Genomic DNA, 20,631 nt, shown 5'->3' with positions numbered 1-20,631 from the left:
AATAAAAAGATTAAATTGGGATCGTTGAAAGACTAAAATCAAACTACCATTATAAGACTAACAGTGACTAGAAGAGTCAGCCAGCCTCATCTTGCTCCCACAAGCCTTCTCTATTTTAAAGTTATTGATCCCATCACCCATTTAATTATTATTCTATATTTAAAATTAAGACTTAATAAAAAAAACTATACAACCTTTATTAATAAAATAAGTTAAATCGGGGTCAAACTGAGCTACACTATGCCTAAACCCTGCCAATGGACTATAGCGGGCCAAGCCCACCTGCATAGGAGTATACCTATTCAAATTGATATTCTTTTTTAATTTAAGTTTTGAATAATATTTCTTAATTATACAATGGAGAGACGAAGAGAGTCGTTTACAGTAATTCGATCTTTCAAATTTGCTTTCTATTAATAATTTGGATTATGAAATTGCATTCGATGCTACTATTAGGAATTGTGATGAAATCCCTTTGGTGCTAAAATTTGCTCCTCCTTATGCATGCATGTGTGTTAAGCGTATGCTAATTTTGAAATTAAAATTTTATAATTTTATTTTTCATTTTCAAATAAAAATTACAATCACAATAAGATAATTATATATATTTATATCACATAGTAACATCAATAAATTAACAAATCAAACAAAATCAATATACTGCATAATTGACACATAATAAGAGTTAATAAAATATAAAATATCAAATTCAAAACATGTAGCAGTATTAGTATGTATGCTTTGTAGTATAAACTTATGCAATCATAATTAGTGATGTACTTACTTTATTTTTGTGAATTTGAAAAGAAAAATATTAGAACCTGAATCACCTAAGAATGCCCAATATTGGTGTTGTGAATAGGAATACCACCACAGCCTTACATCTCAAGCCCCATGTTGGTTTTCTTCGTATGGGCTTAACAGAGAAATCATGTTAACAACATTTCAATTACTGTCTGTAAGTATCATCCTTGTACTGTTCCCTAACATCTCATCATCTTGACTTATTACTCTTTGAATTATTTCATTTCAATCTTTCCGTTACATTATTTTATTCATTCATGTTACATCATAAACATTACCTCTATTTTAACAAAAAACCAAACGCAAATAAAATACAATTTTGAAACGACAAAATCCAAATAAAACAATTAGACCAGAATGAAATCGAAATAGCACAGGTGAAATTATCCCACCATTTAATCATAAATTCAATCCAGCAAGCTGGCATAATGCATGAATGCATGAATTCACAAGCAGCACATAAAAGTAAAAGACTTTGAAGAAACTCATGAAACCACAATCCTATAAAGAAAAACAAAACTTCAGAACAAGTACTGAATATCTCATGACAAACCCATACAAGCAAAAAGTTGAAGATACCGTCCTCTTACCAACATAAAAAGAACCTCATTTACTACACCCTAAGCATTAAAGTGTCCTCTTAATGATATCTCTCTTTCATCTCTGCATCATACATCCACCCTCTCCACATCTTCAAGTACAAGGGGCTTCACTGCCTTTCCCAACAGATCAGTGTACTCCTGGAATGGAGACCTTGTGAAACGAGTCTCTTTCCAGAAATCAGGAGTCAAGAATCCGTATGTTTTCAGAAGACACTCAAAGGTAGCCTGCATTTACATTTGCAATAATAAAACAATAATCAGATATCAACACTAACTGAATAACCATCTCTAAAAATCATACAAGCAAATAAATCAGCTATCTAGCATGAAAGCACACTAATTTACCAATAACCAATAACAACTATTTTCAGGCATTAGTACGCGACAATATGCAATAATATCATAGGGATAGCACAAAAAAAAAATCCACAAATTCAACACCAACTACATAGTTGCCCTGTCACCCAAAGAGTATAAAATCTACAAGCATATGTTTAGGTGAGTTCTTAACAAACACATAACACAGTTTGCATCAAGCCAAAACACTAAGCAAACATAATAAAAGCATAAATCACCAAACCGTAAAGCATCCCAAGTTTATTAGTGTGGTTGGAAATATTAGCCTAGCATTGTTGTCAAGGATGGAATAATGGCTAATCCAAAAAACCAAAACCACCATCACAGAACATCAATTGTGTCCATGTGGACAAGTAGTGTTATCCACATCAAAACCATACCTTCCACTGGCTATAATTCATAAACTATATTATTTTTAAACTAAAAATATAAGAATGATATACTACTTAAAGAATTAAAATCCAGCTAATAACATCTTACCTACTAAATTAATTTACTACCCTCAAAAATACCTTTGATAAAACCCAAGAAAAAAGAATCATAAATTCAATTACTCCAACCGGATCAATAAGAGGCAAATTGAAGCCAAGAGTAGCACAGTCAAACAATATTTATACAGAATAAAAATATACTTTCATCAAACCAGTACTAAAAACCAATATCATGATACTAAAATGTATACATAAAATCATGAATAAGTAAAATTCAAAACATGAGAAGAACCATAATGCATCGGTAACCACTTAATAGAAATCACAATTTCTATCCACTTGATTCCTCTTCATTCATGTTAACAGCTCAGATCAACAATCTATTTCAAACAAATCAACTATGCTTCAATAAATCACATCAAACAAGCAAAGAGCAAACAATCCCAAAGTTTGGAAACTAAAACATTAACATACTTATTAAACAACCAGTTTCCAAATAGATCTAAGCAAATCCGCAACCAGTCTTAAATAACAAAACCCAACAAATAATTCTAACGAACAGTAAATACCTTGACAAAGTTACCAAGAGTCTTAGTAGAACCCCTAGAGGAAGTAAAAACATCTTCAATACCAGCAAACTGAAGCACCTTCTTGGGCACCCTAGCAGCCACAATCCCCGCACCTCTAGGAGCCGGGACCATCCTAACAGTAACGGACCCACATTTCCCAGTAACCTTGCACGGTACCGTGTGAGGTTTCCCGATCTTATTACCCCAATAGCCTCTCCTCACCGGTATCACAGACAACTTAGCTAATATAATAGCCCCTCTTATAGCCGTAGCCACTTCTTTGCTACACTTCACTCCCAATCCCACGTGTCCATTTCCATCGCCAACGACGACGAAGGCCTTGAAGCGCGTGCGCTGGCCGGCCCTTGTCTGTTTCTGGACCGGAGTGATCTTCATGACCTCGTCTTTCAGCGAGGGGCCAACCAGCTGGTCGACGATTTGGTACTCTTTGATGGGGAGAGAGTGGAGGTATATTTGTTCGAGAGATGTAATTTTTCCGGCTTTGACTAAACGGCCGAGCTTTGTAACCGGCACCCACTTCTCTTCTTCGTCTTTGCGGCCGCGGCGTCTGCCTCTTGGGCCACGGTCGGATCTGCCGCCGAATCCACGCCTGAAAGCGCCGCGTTCTCCTCCGCCTCTCTCTGCCATATTGTTTGGGGCGTAAAAGAGAAAGGGCTTTTGGGTTAGAGATGAGATGAGAGAATGGGAGTGGCGAGGGCTAGGGTTTTATATGTTCGAGGGGAAGTTTAGGGTTTCTTTTGTGGGGGAAGGGTCAAGGATTGGATATTTCCAAATGGGCTTTTAAGTTAAACCCACTGCCTCTTAAGACTAACCTTACTACTATCACGGAGGCTCTTTGCATGGGAGCCCAAATTGACTTTTGACCTCATATCACTGCCATTTACCAAGTACCAAGGGATCCAAACTATAACCCAAAACCCTTGCAAATGGACTTTACCTGCCTTCTTCTACTTTGGCTTAATGGGCCAAGCTGCCCAGGACTTAGCTTCTGAAAATAATATTTCTTTTAAAGCAAAAGTTTTCTAAGAAAATATGAAATAATAAAAGGAGCAAAACATTTTAATGTGAAACTCATTTTATGTTTTCCTTGCTTCTTTCTTTTTCTAAATCTCTTTTATTCACTATCATTTTTTTTCTCTCAACAGAACATTATTGACTATTTTCTTTCAATTCTTTGGAATACTATAAAATCATAAGAGTAAATTAGATAATAATTTAAAGTATTATCTTCTATTGTATAATAAAAAAATTATATGCATCAAATAATAATTTAAAATAAGTAATTTTATGAAATTATGGCAAAAATATCATTTACTCGAATATTTTTTATTTATTTATATTAAATTAATACATTTTGTGGGATATGTAAAATTTTAAAGTTAACATTGGAGTATTTGATTTAATAAATTAATAAAATACTAATTAAGCTATTTTAGCATTGCAAATGGTGAATGTGTAATATTAGCATATAAACCCATGCTTTTTTCTTGTGATATTTTTACTTAACTCTTTTTTTTTTTAAATTGTCGATGCACCATACCATATAGCATAGCCTATACACAATTCTTCCCATCTATAAACCTAACCCCGCAAAACCCTAACTTTCAATCCGACTCCCGCATATAAAGCCCTAACCTTAGCCGCTCTTCTTTTCTACTCCCTTCTCCGTCAGGAAGACTCCCTCTCACTGGTACTCTCTCCATTTCTCAAACCCTAACAAAAAATGGCAGAAAGAGGCGGAGGAGAACGCGGCGCCTTCAGGCGTGGCTTCGGCGGCAGATCCGACCGTGGTCCTAGAGGCAGGCGCCGCGGCCGCAAGGACGAAGAAGAGAAATGGGTACCCGTGACAAAACTCGGCCGTTTAGTCAAAGCAGGCAAAATCACATCCCTGGAGCAAATCTACCTCCACTCTCTCCCCATCAAAGAGTACCAAATCGTCGACCAACTCGTTGGCCCTTCCCTAAAAGACGAGGTCATGAAGATCACTCCTGTCCAGAAACAAACACGTGCCGGTCAGCGCACGCGTTTTAAGGCTTTCGTCGTTGTTGGCGATGGAAATGGACACGTGGGATTGGGAGTGAAGTGTAGCAAAGAAGTTGCGACGGCTATAAGAGGGGCTATTATATTAGCTAAGTTGTCTGTGATACCGGTGAGGAGAGGCTATTGGGGTAATAAGATCGGGAAACCTCACACAGTACCGTGCAAGGTTACTGGGAAATGTGGGTCCGTTACTGTTAGGATGGTCCCGGCTCCCAGAGGTGCGGGGATTGTGGCTGCTAGGGTGCCCAAGAAGGTGCTTCAGTTTGCTGGGATTGAGGATGTTTTTACTTCATCCAGGGGTTCGACTAAGACTCTTGGTAACTTTGTCAAGGTATTGGCTTTTTTTAATAGAAATTTTTACTCGTTTGGTTTTGTTGCTATATAAGATTGGCTTTGGATTTGTTTAGCTCCATTTGGAAATGGATGGTTACTTGCGCAGGTAATTTTTTTTTTTTACTTTCCTAATCCTTCTATGTTTTTTTTTGTGAAAAGCCTAATCCTTCTATGTTGATCATTGAAATGATGATTTTTTGTTAAGTATTAGGTTTGTTTGCTTTTTTTAATGAGTTATTGTATGCTTGAAGTTATTTGCATTACACTTGGGATGTAGGCTATTGACATGTAGCTGGATGTGCTTCATTATTTGGATATAAATCTTGTTGATTGTGCTGATGAATTCCCGGATACTGTTACGTTCCTTTTAAATTTGGGAAATGGATTATTGATAAGTAGTTGGGTGTTTTGTGGGTGTCGTTTTTTCCATGACATTTTGATACTGATTTAATAGAAGCATATTTCATGATTAATTATTATGCTTCAGTTGTGGTGTTATTGTCTTGAATTTGCCTCCCTGTGATTGTAATGAATTGCTTAAGGCTTCTTTTGGTATGACAGAAATCCGTAATTGATGTATTGGGAATTTTGTGGATCTTGTGTGACTTGAATATTTTAATTCTGGAAGACTTTTGTTTCTCTGGTGGTATAAATGTTCAATAATTGTTTTTGTATGTGGACATGGATACATGTCAATGTTTGTAAAAAATGACCTTTTGTCCTGAATTTAGCTTTCTGTGATTCTAATGGAGTTGTGTTGAAGGTATTACAATGTATTCTACTTGTGTCATGATCAAAGTTGATGGTTTTAGATGTATTTCAGTTTTTCTGTTTTAATTAATATTGCCACCTTGATTTCAATGACAACCAATATTCTCTACCACCTATCTGTTAAATCTGGGATGTTTGACATTTTCATGCTATATGCTGCCTATATCTTTGTCTAGTGTTTTGACTGGGTGAAGATGTACTTGTAGATTTTGTATTCGTTGGTGACATGCCACCTCTGTATTTGATGGAAGTGTGGGTTTTTTTTTTATATATGTTTGTGACTATTACGTATTGTGCCAACCTCTTATTCTTGAAATCATTTGTTCTTGATTATTGAAAAATTAACATGCTTTTGTGTTAGAGCTGTTTATTTGCTGTATGATTTGTTTTAAAGGAGCAATTCCTTATAGCTGATCATCTTTTGCTCTTGGAAATGTCAATTGCAGGCCACCTTTGAGTGTCTTCTGAAAACTTATGGTTTCTTGACACCTGATTTCTGGAAAGAGACACGCTTCACAAGGTCTCCTTTCCAGGAGTATACAGATCTGTTGGGAAAGCCTGTGAAGCCTCTTGTACTTGAAGATGCAGAGAGGGTGGATGTATGATGGTGATATGAGTTATTGATAAGTCATGGCTTTAGTGCCTAGGATAGTAATATGAAGTTCTTTTTGTCCGCTATGACAATTGCAATGATTACTGTTTTGCTTATTTGGTTGTCATCAGAAATTCAGTACTTGTTCAGCAACTTAAGTTTTGTTTTGCTTCAATCTGGATTCTGTATAAGCTTATGGTTACATGAGTTTTAAAGTTTTTATTCTTATGTGTTGGCTTGTGCATTTGTGCATTATACTAGCGAGGAATTTGTCATGAGATCAATTAATCAAGAAATAGATAAGATTGTTGATCTTAAAGATTAGAACAAAAATGAAAGAAAAGAAGCCCAATCTTGTGGGGCATGCAGGCGTTAGACCTGTGGTTGCCTAACTGCATGCCAGTTGCGTATGGTGCTTATGTTCATTGATGTAGGGCTGAGATGTTCAGTAGCTCCCTAAGGAAATTTTTACTTAACAGGGTATCTGAAGAATAAAAGAAATTGACGCATGGTTTTGGTTTAGTTTGATGTTTTAGAGGCTTACATTAGGTGAAAGACTTCGCTGCTCTATCACCATCTGTTTCGCTTGTCACCCTTGTTGATTCAAGTTATAGGGTGCTATTTTTAACTATATAGCGTATATTCTTGGATATATGCGTATTTTGTTTTGTTTAAAGTTACAATTTAACGTTTTCTCAAAATTTGCTATGAAACCTGTAGAGGAACCGGAACGTTCAATCAAACTCGTGCGAGCTTCACAATTTGTCACTGAGGGTAAGACAAAATCAACAAAAGCAATAGAGGCTTGGGCATCCACTACAACGCAAGAGTTGGCTTAAACACAGCCTTTGGCCAAGATAAACCCACACGTGGCAACGACCCATTCGTCCCAGCATTTCTCCGGATAAGGAAATGGATGATGGGTTACTAACAGCATGCCCTTCTCATGCCATTTCCACGTCTAACCAATAATAATAATCAATTCCAGCTTTCTGAATCAATTGTGAAACAGAAACTTGCAGAAAATAGCAGAGTACCCCTGCTGCAGACATGGCTTCAATGAGCATGACAGCTTCTCTCCTGCCGAGCTCCAGCTCAACTTTGACCAGACTTCCTTCGACAACTGCCCGCAGAGGGGTGATTGTGGCTAAGGCCTCAGGAGCTGCTGAAGGAGAGAAGGGGAGCATGGAACTGAAGCAAGAGAGCAACAATGGGAGGAGGGAGCTGGTTTTTGCAGCCGCAGCTGCTGCTGCTTGCTCCATTGCAAACGTTGCCATGGGTGCGGGAGAGCCAAAGGCTGGGACACCAGAAGCTAAGAAAAAGTATGCTCCTATTTGTGTGACGATGCCTACAGCTCGTGTGTGTCACAAGTGAGCATCTGATGTTTTTCTAAGATTTAATGTTGATTTTAATTGAGATTCATGTAAAAGCTTGCATCTTTTTATTGGAGAATCCTTGTTATGTTTCTCTTCTTCTCCTTGTACACATGTTCACCAGTTAGTCATGAGTCTAATCTATATAATATATAATATTTCTAGCTTAAACTTCAACTACATTGGGTTGGAATTAATATGTCAAAGAATGTGAAGAACCATCAATCCGAGCCCATACTTAGAGATCGGGAAGAAACTCTAGCTCCAGGTTAAGATTTAATTAGTAATAATTTACAAAGTCAATGATTTGGAATTCGGAAATGTGGTCAATCACTGCCAAATGAAAATAGAGGCAGCCATGCATGTAGTATTGGGACATTTGTTTATATTATTTGGATTTAGGATAACCTTGATGACTACTCTTAAACCTTAATCACTGCTGTGGGCACAACAATCCAAATATGAGCAACCCACTTCCTCAAAACTACTGTCTGCTTCTTTGTGGGGTTTCTTAATTGAAACAGACTTCAGTTTTGGTAATAATTTGCTTCTTTTTTATTTATTTTTGATGATAGTAACGCGTGAGTTTCTTGGTAACTTTATGAACAAGTTATGATACTTTCGCCCCTCAAGTAGGCTATTTTAGTAACTATAACCATTCAGTCAACGACGTTACCAACATTGGGTCCTTGAATGTAAATTACAAGCAAATCTCGAGGACTTATGTGGAAATTTCAGTCAAATAAATTTTAATATTTATAATTCATGAGACTGACTTCAAAGGCGTCTCGATTCTCTAAAACCAATTGATAATCCATTGGCGAGGTTTAGACCATCAAATCTCAATAACAAATATCTATAACTAGAATACTGGGGATTATAATTTTTATTAAAGTAAATAGGATGAACACTACATTACCTAACAACTCAACACAATAGGAGAGAATAGAGAACCCAGATCCTGTATAAAGCTGAAACAATTGCAAAACTTGAAACCAAAATGATTTCAAAAAACCAAAACTCTATCCATTCCAGATGTTACCGAATTGTAATAAATCCAGAAGAGACACCTACAATTTGTTCAGTAGGCAATGCAGCAGCAGCAGCAGCAATATCTCAAATGACTCATTCACTTTTCCCATTTTGCTGGGCAGCAACAAAATTGCGAATGACTTCTATTGCTAGCTGATGAGCACTCTTGCTCTGCAGCTTTGCAAGCTCGTCCATGGCTTCATATGTCTCCTTATCAGCAAAAAGCTTCAGGTTATACCTTGCTGGTGCTTTCTCTGGACCTTCCCATTTGTCCACCAGCTCTTGAAGTTTTTCAAATCCCTAGAGACAAATCAACATCCTCATCAGTTGCTGGACCATGAGTTCAATTCCTCATAAAAGATTTTTTCAGAGGAATGCAGATAAAAATTTAGATACTACTAGATTATTTCCCCACTACTGCCCAAAGAGAATAAGAATGGAAACATGCTAGTTGTTCGAGTACTTACCATGCGGGTTGTGAAGTCGCCAAATGATTCTTTGGGTTGTCTTTTTCGTTTCCAGTAGTAGAACAAAGGTTCAAAAACTTTTTCAAGGTCCTGAACCTTGACTTTATTCATAAAACTTCTCGCTAATTGGGTTTGATTGGGTGTCCCTCCGAGCCAAATCTATTTTTAACATGAAAGCAGAATCACCACGTTATCCTACTAAATCGTTAAGATAAAAAGGTATCAAAGCGAATGACTGAACTACCTGATAGCTGTTGGGACCATCACCAACCAGTCCAAGCTCAGCCATGTATGGTCTAGCACAACCATTGGGGCAGCCAGTTATTCTTACCACTACAGATTCATTGTACTTGAGACCAACCTGAAATTAGGCAGTCCTTATCTGTTTATTAGCGTTCCAAACCCTATTTAAATGAATTCAGCTAATAGATATGTAGGAGAATTTGCACAATTGACCAGACTACAAAAATTCACACACAGAAGTGACAGTAAAAATTTGAAAATAAAATAAAGGCCGTGCACAGTACATCATCAAAACCATCATGAAGAAGTTATATTTCAACTTGCAAAGGAGGTGAGAATTTAGCCGACTGTCATGCTAATGTAGGTGTTAGACCAGTCTTGTTGGTGGATAAGGGCCCATATATGTGGTAAACATACCTTCTCAAAGACAGCTCGGACCCGCTTGAGGATGTCAGGTATGCCACGTTCAGCTTCAGTTATTGCCAATGGGCAAAGTGGGAAAGCTGGGCATGCCATAGCAGTCAAGTTCAGGGGATCCACATATCTAGGATGCTGTTCACAGCAAGAACTAGTCAGCTGTTCATCTAATTTAAAGTAAAATATAACATAATAAAAGAGAGTAAGGTAAGCAAATTCTGGGATGAAGATTGAGAAGCAAAGGAAACACTTCTTAACTAACCTTATAACATTATGACAAATCAAGGAAAATATAAAAATAAAAAAGGAAAAACAACCTAAATATTAATTCCAAAGTGCAAACTACATCGATAGCAAGTTCCTGAAAAAGTTATTAACAGACTACAAAGCCATCATTCCATGGTTTAACTAGGTGAATCCCGTGTTTCACACAAAATGAGAATTTCTTGAGCAATTGATATAATTAGGCAACCTGAACAGACATCTTAAATATTAGGATTTTGTTTGATAAATCCAATCCTGCATTGTGGTTTTGTAACTAAAGTTTAGAGATAATAATGAATAATGTCCTTTTAGCTTTACTTTTGAGGGTTAAAGTGATCTTACTCTTACATGCACCTAATTGTTTAGCAATGATTTAGCAATAAGCTACTGATCATATAAGAACGTTATCCTTAGGTCAAACAAATATGTTCAACACATTATAACTAACTGATAGCAGGCACTCACAAGATGCTAATATTCCCATATTTACTTAGAAATTTAAGCTGTCATCGCACTCTTACTATGGCTATGACTTCTACTCAGCCAGCATCCTACTTGATCCACCTTTAAGTTTCTTAACTTGAAAGGGAAAAAGAAACTGAAAAATATACAAACTGCAGATTCATAATTTCTGTCCAATCTTTTTGGTGGTATTCTATACAATCCAGTGGCATAACTGGTTCTAGTGATTCCATATAATCCGACCAACTTGTCTAGCTACTAACATGCCACAAAATAATGTAATTTTCAAGTACACTACCCATGCCAGTAACTAATTCTTAAAATAATCTGAATCATATGTCATATTGGCAACCACCCTTAACAAAATAGGTAGGGTAGATATTCTTAACAATTTGATTAAGATGCTCAACGCTAAAACTTTTGCAGACATGGTAGACATCAGGTTCAGAAAAGATATGTAATTACAGCAAGACACGAATATCTTACCAGCAGGCCAGCCTGAGCAAGAACTGTAGTAATTGGACGCCTCCATGCACGACAAATGTCACACAAAATAATGTTTTGGTTTGGGGTTATTCGGACATTTAAATTATACTTCTCTATTACTTCCCTCAATGTCTTCTTCATTTTACCTCCAACACGACCATTATCTACATGGAGCCCGCAAAATAAAGCACCATCACCCTGCCAAAATTCTTAACCAGTCAGAAAAGTGACCAAGAAGGTCGAACTGGATTATAGGCTAAGGATCATGTCTGAGTTGAAAACAATCTGATCCAAGCATAAAATCCCAAGATTACAAGAAAATGACTAATTAGACAATTCGAGAGTTAACAACCATGGGCTCAAACCAAAGACAATATACATGATATCTCCAAATTAAAAACACAAACCTGCTCATGCCATCCCAAGTAACTCTTAAATTCCCACTCAGGCAACTCAAGGAAAGGCTCAAATTTCTTTCCATAATATTGCTCAACAACACTTCTAAACTTTTCAATCCCCCAGGAGCTGATCAAATATTTCATTCTACTATATTTACGGTCATCTCTTCTGCCATGATCTCGTTGTGTAGCAACAATGGCTTTAATAGCATACAAAATGTCCTCCTTTGGCACATAACCCAGTGGTTCTGCCAATCGTGGGAAAGTGGCCTCCAGCCTGTGTGTTCTTCCCATGCCACCACCAACCTGCACCAGCAATTACAATAAATAGATGCTTTTAAGTATAAAAGTATGTAAGAAAAAGGGCAAAAGATATATTTCTTCAGTCATGTGGTAGTCTTACATATATGTTGAAACCCTGAGGCTCCCCATTTTCATCAGAAACTACCACAACCCCAATATCATTTGTGAGAATATCCACCGAGTTATCAGTTGGCACAGTAACAGCAATCTTAAACTTCCTCGGCAAGAACTGAGTTCCATATATTGGCTCAGGTGAATCAGGGAAATTCGTTCCATGAGAATTATCATTCCTGGCCTTCACTACTTCTGGAGGTTCAGATGTCAAGAATCTCTCCCCATCAACCCACACATCATAATAAAAGCCCGACTGAGGAGTTAACAGCGCCGCAATGTTGTCAGCAGTTTCCTGTGCAAACAGGTACCCTTTGGTCAAGAAAGGGGCAGCAGGAGCAAGCACGTTCCTATTGAGATCCCCACACGCACCAAGAGTCGAACCCATGTTTTTAATAATCGTGCTCATTACGGTCTTGAGGTTCTTCTTCAAAACACCATGGAGCTGAAACGTTTGTCTTGTTGTCAAACGAAGTGTTCCGATACCAAACTGGTCAGCAAGATCATCCATGGTCAAGTAGAGTTGGTTCGGGACTTTCCCACCAGGGTTTTTAGTTCGAAGCATGAATGAATAAGACCTTGTACCGCGCTCATCTCTATTATACTGTTGATAACTTCCATGGAACTTAATTAATTGTGTTGCAGCCTCGTTGATATTGGGTGTATCCGTCAATATCTCCTCATTAAGAGGGTATCTAATGAAATTGCTTTGTTCTTTGAATATTTCAACTTTACTTCGCTTTGTCTCTGTCGTAGTAGTCTCAGGCTTCACTGGCTGCAAAGGGTTTCAACAAGTTACTTGAAAGAAACAATTTAAACAAAAATTTTGGCATTTTAGGTTAGAAAAGACAAAAAATACTAAAATTATTTCAGCATAAATATATACATTAACCGAATCTCATTTCACTGAGGAAAACATGCATCATTTTTTTTCTTTTTTCTTTAAGACGGAAAATATGATACGCATTCAAATAATTAAAATTGAAAGAGAAAGAAAAAGGAAAAAAAAAGTCTCAATTGATCATTTGAAGCTAGAATCTGGAGAGAGAATAAAGCCATAAACAATGGAATGTAATTTCTGATTTTTTTTAGAAAAAAAGGAATCTTTTTTATTAAGAAAAAGCTGAGAGAAAAGAAAGTGAAAACGCATATAAGTCACGCAAAGTTTAAAAATTTCTAACACTTTCTTATCTCCCAAACAACAATAAACATTCAAAATGAAATTAAAAAACTTTCTGAAAAGAGAGGGGAAAAGTAAAACCGACCGTGGATACAGCTCTAATAAGAGAAGGACTGGAGAATTGAGCCGGAAACACGCGAAGATTCCTCGTCAAAGCGAGCGAATGCGAAGACTTCAACCCTCTAAAGCTCTGCACTCGAATCTTCGGATCGTTCGATATCACGGAACTCGCGGCAGTTCCAAACGACGTCGCCATGGCTTCAAACGAAAGCCAAATACTAACCTCTCTTTTTTTCAACTAGGGTTTTTCAACCTTCTTTTTGAACGCAGGACTAGAACAAGGCAGGGGTGGAGCGACAGCGAAGAAGAAAGCAGAGCGTTTGATGGAGAAATGGATTTTATTTGTGTGAAGTGTGATGAACAGCAGAAAATTAAAAAAAAAAAAAAAAGAGAGAGAGAAGAGAGTGTGTGCTAACCGGCGCTATTTTGGCTAAGGTGCGCCATCACGTGCCTGACACGGGACCTTTTTTTGCGGGAACCTGGACTTTAATAACAGGCCCACGCGCAATTTTCCACGGGACATCATGTTGTGGATAGTTGGCATTGGTTAAATTAAGTTAAAATTAAAATTAAAATTTTTAATATTTCTTAATAATATATAAATTAAAAAATACTACGAACCATTATTACTATCTTAACCATGAATTAAATACTAACATGATCTTTTTATTAAAAATTTTATTTGAGTTTTAAAAGTAATTTTCAGTTTAAATCCAACAAATTCTTTTTTTTATTTGAATTAATATAAAAGAGTTTATTTTGAGTAGTTGTATTATATTTTTTTTATCCAAATTTGAGTATAAGAAATATAGTCTTAAGCTTCAGGTTGGAATACATTAGATTGAATACGTACACAAGAAATAACGCGTAACGAAAATGGCATAAGAAAGCGCGTGAAGAGTAGTGGACAAAGATACGAAAGTAAATTTGGATTGTTGTCGTACATTGAACTTGGACGGAATTACGTTTACCCATTGCAAGGTTGGTAACAGGGAATGGCTGCGGAGGGGATGTAAAAAATGGGTAACAAAAGTTGGACGGCTATGTTGGGAAAGTCAAGTTGCCTTTATTATGGCAATTGTTTATTGGGCAGCAGAAAGAAAGGCCCATATAGAAATTTGCGTTGCTGACCTGACCGCATAAAACCAATCAACCTCTGACCGTTGATGGCGAGCAAGGTCTTTTCCGGAACTCCCTCCGTCAACAGATTTGGACCCATTTTACGCTGCTACCGTTCTTTTATGATTCATGCTCTAATTGCTTTAGATTAATATTTTAGGAAGGTTTCCACGACATGGATCACGTCATAAAGAAACAATTTACGTATTGAATTTTTGCATGGAAGTTTTTCTTCGTCTTAATCACATTTTTTTAATTAAAAATTTAAGTTCATAATAAATTATATTAGAATCAAACTTAGCTCTTTATTGAAATGTAATTGTTTATGTAAGATATCAAGATCGAGATAATTCGATTGAGATGGATCCTTTTTATTTATGAGTGAAGAAGTAAATATAATGAAAATGTTATATAATTGGGTGAAGAAGAATATTATAGATTTTAGGTTAAAAAAATTGAGATGTGTCTTAAATTTATAAATAAGACTTTTTTTTTACTAATTAAATATATTTTTTAATTAAAAATATGAGATTTTGACATGTAATCCTAACCACTTATCCATTTACTCCCATCAAATAATTAAACTTTAGGATCAAGTTTTGGATTGATTATAAATTGATGATAATTTGAAAATTATAGAATTGGAACTCATAAAAAGTATTTTTTTTAAAAAAATGTAAACATTAAGCCAAAGAGTTTGCTTCAAAAAAAATACAGTACGTTACTTAAATAGTTTATATCTAATACAAATAATAAAATATCAACGGTATTAAAACAAAATTTTACTTAAAAATAATAAAACATAACAATAAATGAACAAATTAATGATAATATAAATTGTAATCAGAAGTGGACGCATATGTTACATGTAAAAGTATTGTATTCATGATCTAAGGTCAAGCTCAAGCTCGACCTGCTCATTGAAATTAAATTTATTCCATAGGACATGATAAAATAAATAAGTTTAAAGAGTACAAAATAGATATACTAAATAAATGTAGAAAGAATTTATACAGTACAAACATTCCTGGCTAATAATCTATGGCCTCCGTTTCATTAAAAATATAAAAAGAATTTGATACCATAAATACTATATGAATATTAAATCTTAATCAATTCTTTAATGACACTTAAATATTAAAAAAATTAAGTTTATTTGTAATATAATTAACAACACCGTAATCAAGAATGATAATAGTTTTGTAATATCCGGTAAACAAATGAAAAAATAATAAAACAAGTGAAACTAGAAAAAATTTAAAACGTGATTTCACTATTTTTAAAGATAATTTTCGTTCTTATGAAGTACGAAATTTGGTGTAAAAGAACTATAGCGGTTATCCTTCAAGATTCAACAAATTCTTCTTAATTAGTTTGACAAATTAGCAAGATACTAGGAACAAGAGAAAAATTAATAATAAGAAAGAACCCATCAAATTAAGGAAGTAAGGGAAGTAGAGAAAAGGATGACAAGAAAGCTAAGCAGAGAAAATGTGAGAATTAAGGTGTGTTGAGAATGAATGTGAATATTGGTATTTATAGAGTAGGAGCGATGAGAGAATCAAGATAAAATATTTTATAATATTATAAAAATAAAGTTATAAAATATTTTGAAAGATTAGTTAAAATGAACGTTACAAAATATTCTAAAAGACCAATAAAACTACTAAGGTACAAAATATCTCTTGAGCTTAGCCCACATGCACACTTGTGCACGGGGGGAAATCCACACTTTCTCAAGGTTTGGTCCAATTTCGTGTACATGCGAGACTAATTTCTTTTTTTGCTTATAACAAGCTCATAATGGGTTTACTTATATAAAAGACTTAATATTTTTGGTACTTAGGCAATGTGAGATTGAAGCCTTATAAAATATCACTATTTTTCTAACAATTTCTCACATATTTCATTAGGTTTCATGATAGTAAGTTTTGACTGGGTCTTAATCTCACTCGAGTGTAATGCATCAAGATTGGTGTTTTTTGAGCTATAAACCAGGCCTAGAAAGAATAGAACATAAATCACAGAATTTTAATAAAATTTATAATTTATATGAATTAAAATTCTTTACATGAAATATGATTTTCATCAAACAATTACACCTCCACAATTTCTGCTATTCAATGCAGTTTTGCATGAATAAGCTATATGCATGCCTGGTTATTCATAAGTACTTTAGAGAATTTGCTACAATTCTCATAAGAACAGCCCCACTCCACATTTATATAGAGTGATTCCATCAAGTGTATATTATATTTTAATACATTACCCATAAGGGATATGAAATTCATTAAGAGTTTAACTGAACCTCTCTTGTATTGCAGTTTTACACTATTCACACACTATGAGAGAGACAATAATTTTAATAGTATATTAATTTATCAACAAATAGCTTGAATTTATCCATGTGAACCTAATTCATGGGATCTCCATTCACATAGATTAAGTTACCATTATTTATTGATTTTCTCAATTAACTTAAGTCTTATTTGCCTCAATATATCATTAATTAATTTTCTTGTTAGGGATTTAGTCAAAGGATTGGCCAAATTCAGCTTTGACTTCACATAATTAATGAACAAAATTCTATCTCAAAGTAGCTGCTTTACTTACATCATGTCTCAAATGAATGTGTTTATTTTTACCATTGAAAGTTTTATTCTTTACAATGGCTATTGGCGCTTGGTAATCATAATGCATAGACACAGAAGGTGTTGGTTTCATTTCCAATGAAATATCAGTTACGAGGTTTCTTAATCACTCAGCCTCATTGTCAGCCAACTGTAAAGCAACAAATTCTAATTCTATGGTAGATTTACCTATTATTGTTTGTTTATTTGATTTCCAAATAATAACACCTCCACCAAGGATGAATACATAACTACGTGTGGATTTTATCTCATTTGAATCTGAGATCTTGTGAACATCATTATACCCTTCTAATACAGTGAGAAATTCATTATATAAAATACTATTGTTTATGGTATCTCTCAAAAATTTCATTACTCTGCCCAAGGCAGTCTAAAGATCTCAATTGGGACTTTATGTATATCTGTTCAGTCTACACATTACATAAACTATATCAAGTCAAGTATAATTTATCAAATGCATCAGATTCCTAATAATATAAGTATACACAGGCTAAACCACGTTATCACCGCTAATTTTCTTTAATTGGGTATTACCATCATAAGAAGTACTCATAGGTGTAACATTGATAATACCCAAATTTAGCCTCTCAACATAATACTCTTGTGTTAGTATTAAGCCACTATCATATCTTATGATCTTAGGATCCAAAATAATATTGGTTTCTCCTAAATCTTTTATATCAAAACCAAACGTAAAACAATATCATACATAACCATAATCCATCATATATCATATCATATCTAGAGGAATATATAAACATATATTCAATTTATGGATTACATGACCAGCACTATGATTCCACCATCCAAGATCCACATATCATTCTTACCTAGCTAGTTTTACCATTACAATGTTGCATCCAATCTTAAGTGACATGGTCATATCTTATTTTCCTTTGACTTCATGCATGCTCATAACCTCAAAATCAGTTAATAATCCATACTTACAAGGACATATTTATTCTAATTAATCATTCACAATTTTCAACCAATTCGACTTACATGCCATACTTTACTAGATATTAGTCACTAGACCTGTCAAAATGGGGTCGGCTCATTTTTTATTAAATATGAGGTGAGTTGGGTTGAAAATTTTTTGCCCATATTTGAACCGGGCCTAAATGGGCCAGCCCCATTGCGTCAAAAAATAATTTTTATTAATTTAATAATTTATATATTTAATTATGAAAAATCAATAATTTAGTTACCAATTGTATTGTTTTTTATATATTTCAATGTCTTTAATCTTCACTTGTCAAATTAAAAATTTTAATTTAAATTAAAACTTATTATCTCTTTTTCTTTTATGGTAATGAATATTAGATGATAAATTGATAATAATTCAAACCTTGAGACATCATTGCTGTCTAAACAAGATTTAAATGTTTTACTTGAGAATGAAGATTGAGGAGGATATAAATGAGTCTTGAAATTTTTATTATTTGGTTATATACTTATGTTTATGAGATAGTAGTTTGTGTTAAGGATTTAAATTTTATTATGTAATTTATTTATTTTTTTATATTTGGTGTAATTTAATTATTGGTAACATGTTTTTATTATTCAATTTATGAATTAAATCATAGAACAATTTTATTAATAAAAAAATTATCAAGTAAAATTATAAAAATTAAATTAATTTTTTTTAAAAAAAATAAAAATGGACTGACCCAACCCAACTCATGAGCTAACAAGGGGTGGGTTGGGTTGAGGTTTTAATGGTCCATATACAAAATGAGTTGGCCCGGCCCAACCCATATTTTTTTAGCCCACAAGGGTTGGGGCCGGGCTGAATCGGGCCAGCCCATATTGACAGCTCTACTAGTCACCATTATCAAACATAACCAAATTATCAATTTCAAGCATGTTCACGATCATATTTTCAGCCATACATCAATATATTTAACATCACATTTCAATCATAATGACTCATCAAACAAGGCTTATTTTTTTTTTTTAAAATTGACACTTGTTTCCATGCAATTACATACTAATATAATAGTTAAGTATATAAATATAATAAACATAACATTTGAAGCATATTTTTAATCTATACACAATCCACACATAAAGAATTCACATACGGATCAGCATAGAACACTCAACAATTGCATATTTTCGAAATCACATTTCATGCATTTACTAAAACATGCAAGTTAAAATCAAAATTTCATGTTGACAACCACAAGAGAAATATTGAGTCCAAAGAAAAAAAAAACTATTTACTAGTATCTAATCATTGTTACCCCAATTAGATCCCTATGAATGAAAAAACGCACAAACATGTCTCTATCACATTCCTTACCTTAGACAAGGAAGTAAGTGTAAAAGAATTATAAAATAATTACTAGTATTGAAGGTTAGACATAAAGTCTACCAATGCTCATTGTATAATACGTAATGCCTAGTTGCATGTTTTTTTTTTTATATGTGGATATACAATTTCATCAAGTTAGAAAACTAAATATTCATTCTGCAAAATGAGTTAGTTCACTTTCCCAAGAAACTACATTTAGGATACGTTTGGTTCACAGACAGAATAGAAGAGAAATAAAATCATTGTTCTGTAAGAATAGAATAAGGGAGGAATAAGTTTTATATAGTTTAGTTCATAGGAATAGAATGAAATAAAAATTATTATTATAATTTATTCCAATGATTGATTGACAGGAATAGTTTTAGAAATAATTAAGGAATAAGTGGTAAATGATGAAAATACCTTTTATTAAAATTAAAGAATTTATTTTGTTAAAAGATAAAAATATTCTAAGTAATAAAATCAAAATACCTTTTACTATAATTAAATAATATTTTCACCAAAATACAAACACATTTTTATTATAATTTAATAATATTTAAAATTAAAAGACAAAATATATTCTTCATTAAATTTAAATAATTCTGAATAATATTCTTTATTACATATAATAATATTAAATAATATTCTTTATAATATTTATTATGGTTAAATAATATTAATATATTAGATAATATTTAAATATTTTCAATTCCCTTTTTGTTTTGAAAATGAAGTAAAAAATTTTATGTTTGTGTGCTTTAGAGAGAAGATTGAAGAAGAGAGAAAAAAAATAAGTTTAATATTATTTTATAAAATAATTTTTAAATTATAAAAAATATATATTTGTCTAATCAAATTCTTTTCTTATTCATAACAAGCCTTGGCTATTCAAGCCTCTCTTGGAATGACTATTCCTTTGAACCCAATCCTTTTAACCCAATGCAATTTTATCTAAGGAATGAGAATAGGGGAGAAATGAGTATTTCATTCCTCCCAACCAAGCATGCCCTTATTTTATTCCAATCCTTTTTTATTTTGAAAAACCAAAATGGTTGTAACCTCTAAGTTACACAGCTGACACTTATATAATTTAAAAGATTTACATTAATACTATTATACAAAATTTACTTTAGATAGCTCAAAATTAAGCAAATTATACTTTTCTCTATGATGAAAAGGAAAAGCTTAATATTTTGCAAAATTAAAATAGTTTTGTCATTCTTTAATCCAAGAAAAAGTTAATTTT

The 20,631-nt window shown here is 33.8% G+C and overlaps 4 protein-coding genes across 4 annotated transcripts; 2 read left to right on the top strand and 2 right to left on the bottom strand.

Moving 5' to 3' along the window:
- Positions 1-1,162: 1,162 nt before the first annotated feature.
- On the bottom strand, positions 1,163-3,487 carry LOC110412958 (uncharacterized). Its single transcript, XM_021423623.1, has 2 exons — positions 2,764-3,487; positions 1,163-1,631 (listed from the first exon to the last, which is right to left on the bottom strand). Exons 1-2 carry the CDS (start codon positions 3,409-3,411, stop codon positions 1,473-1,475), a joined length of 807 nt encoding a protein of 268 aa, XP_021279298.1. The 5' UTR covers positions 3,412-3,487; the 3' UTR covers positions 1,163-1,472.
- Positions 3,488-4,420: 933 nt separating this feature from the next.
- LOC110412325 (uncharacterized) lies at positions 4,421-6,748 on the top strand. The gene is made up of 2 exons (XM_021422858.2): positions 4,421-5,155; positions 6,375-6,748. Exons 1-2 carry the CDS (start codon positions 4,508-4,510, stop codon positions 6,531-6,533), a joined length of 807 nt encoding a protein of 268 aa, XP_021278533.1. The 5' UTR covers positions 4,421-4,507; the 3' UTR covers positions 6,534-6,748.
- A 371-nt stretch (positions 6,749-7,119) lies between these two features.
- On the top strand, positions 7,120-8,024 carry LOC110412326 (Photosystem II 5 kD protein). Its single transcript, XM_021422859.2, has one exon. The coding sequence runs from the start codon at positions 7,571-7,573 to the stop codon at positions 7,892-7,894; it is 324 nt and encodes a 107-aa protein (XP_021278534.1). The 5' UTR covers positions 7,120-7,570; the 3' UTR covers positions 7,895-8,024.
- A 728-nt stretch (positions 8,025-8,752) lies between these two features.
- Positions 8,753-13,692, bottom strand: SIR (sulfite reductase). The gene is made up of 8 exons (XM_021423528.2): positions 13,342-13,692; positions 12,066-12,851; positions 11,672-11,968; positions 11,265-11,462; positions 10,053-10,187; positions 9,637-9,753; positions 9,393-9,551; positions 8,753-9,225 (listed from the first exon to the last, which is right to left on the bottom strand). The coding sequence occupies exons 1-8, from the start codon at positions 13,510-13,512 to the stop codon at positions 9,019-9,021; spliced, it is 2,070 nt and encodes a 689-aa protein (XP_021279203.1). The 5' UTR covers positions 13,513-13,692; the 3' UTR covers positions 8,753-9,018.
- Positions 13,693-20,631: the final 6,939 nt, after the last annotated feature.

The sequence above is a fragment of the Theobroma umbraticum genome, unplaced genomic scaffold (assembly GCF_002168275.2).
Source record: "Theobroma umbraticum cultivar Fairchild unplaced genomic scaffold, ASM216827v3 scaffold_95.0, whole genome shotgun sequence".
Classification (NCBI taxonomy): Eukaryota; Viridiplantae; Streptophyta; class Magnoliopsida; order Malvales; family Malvaceae; genus Theobroma; species Theobroma umbraticum.
Note: the sequence above shows the minus strand (reverse complement) of the source record. Positions and strands in the feature narration are given on the sequence as shown.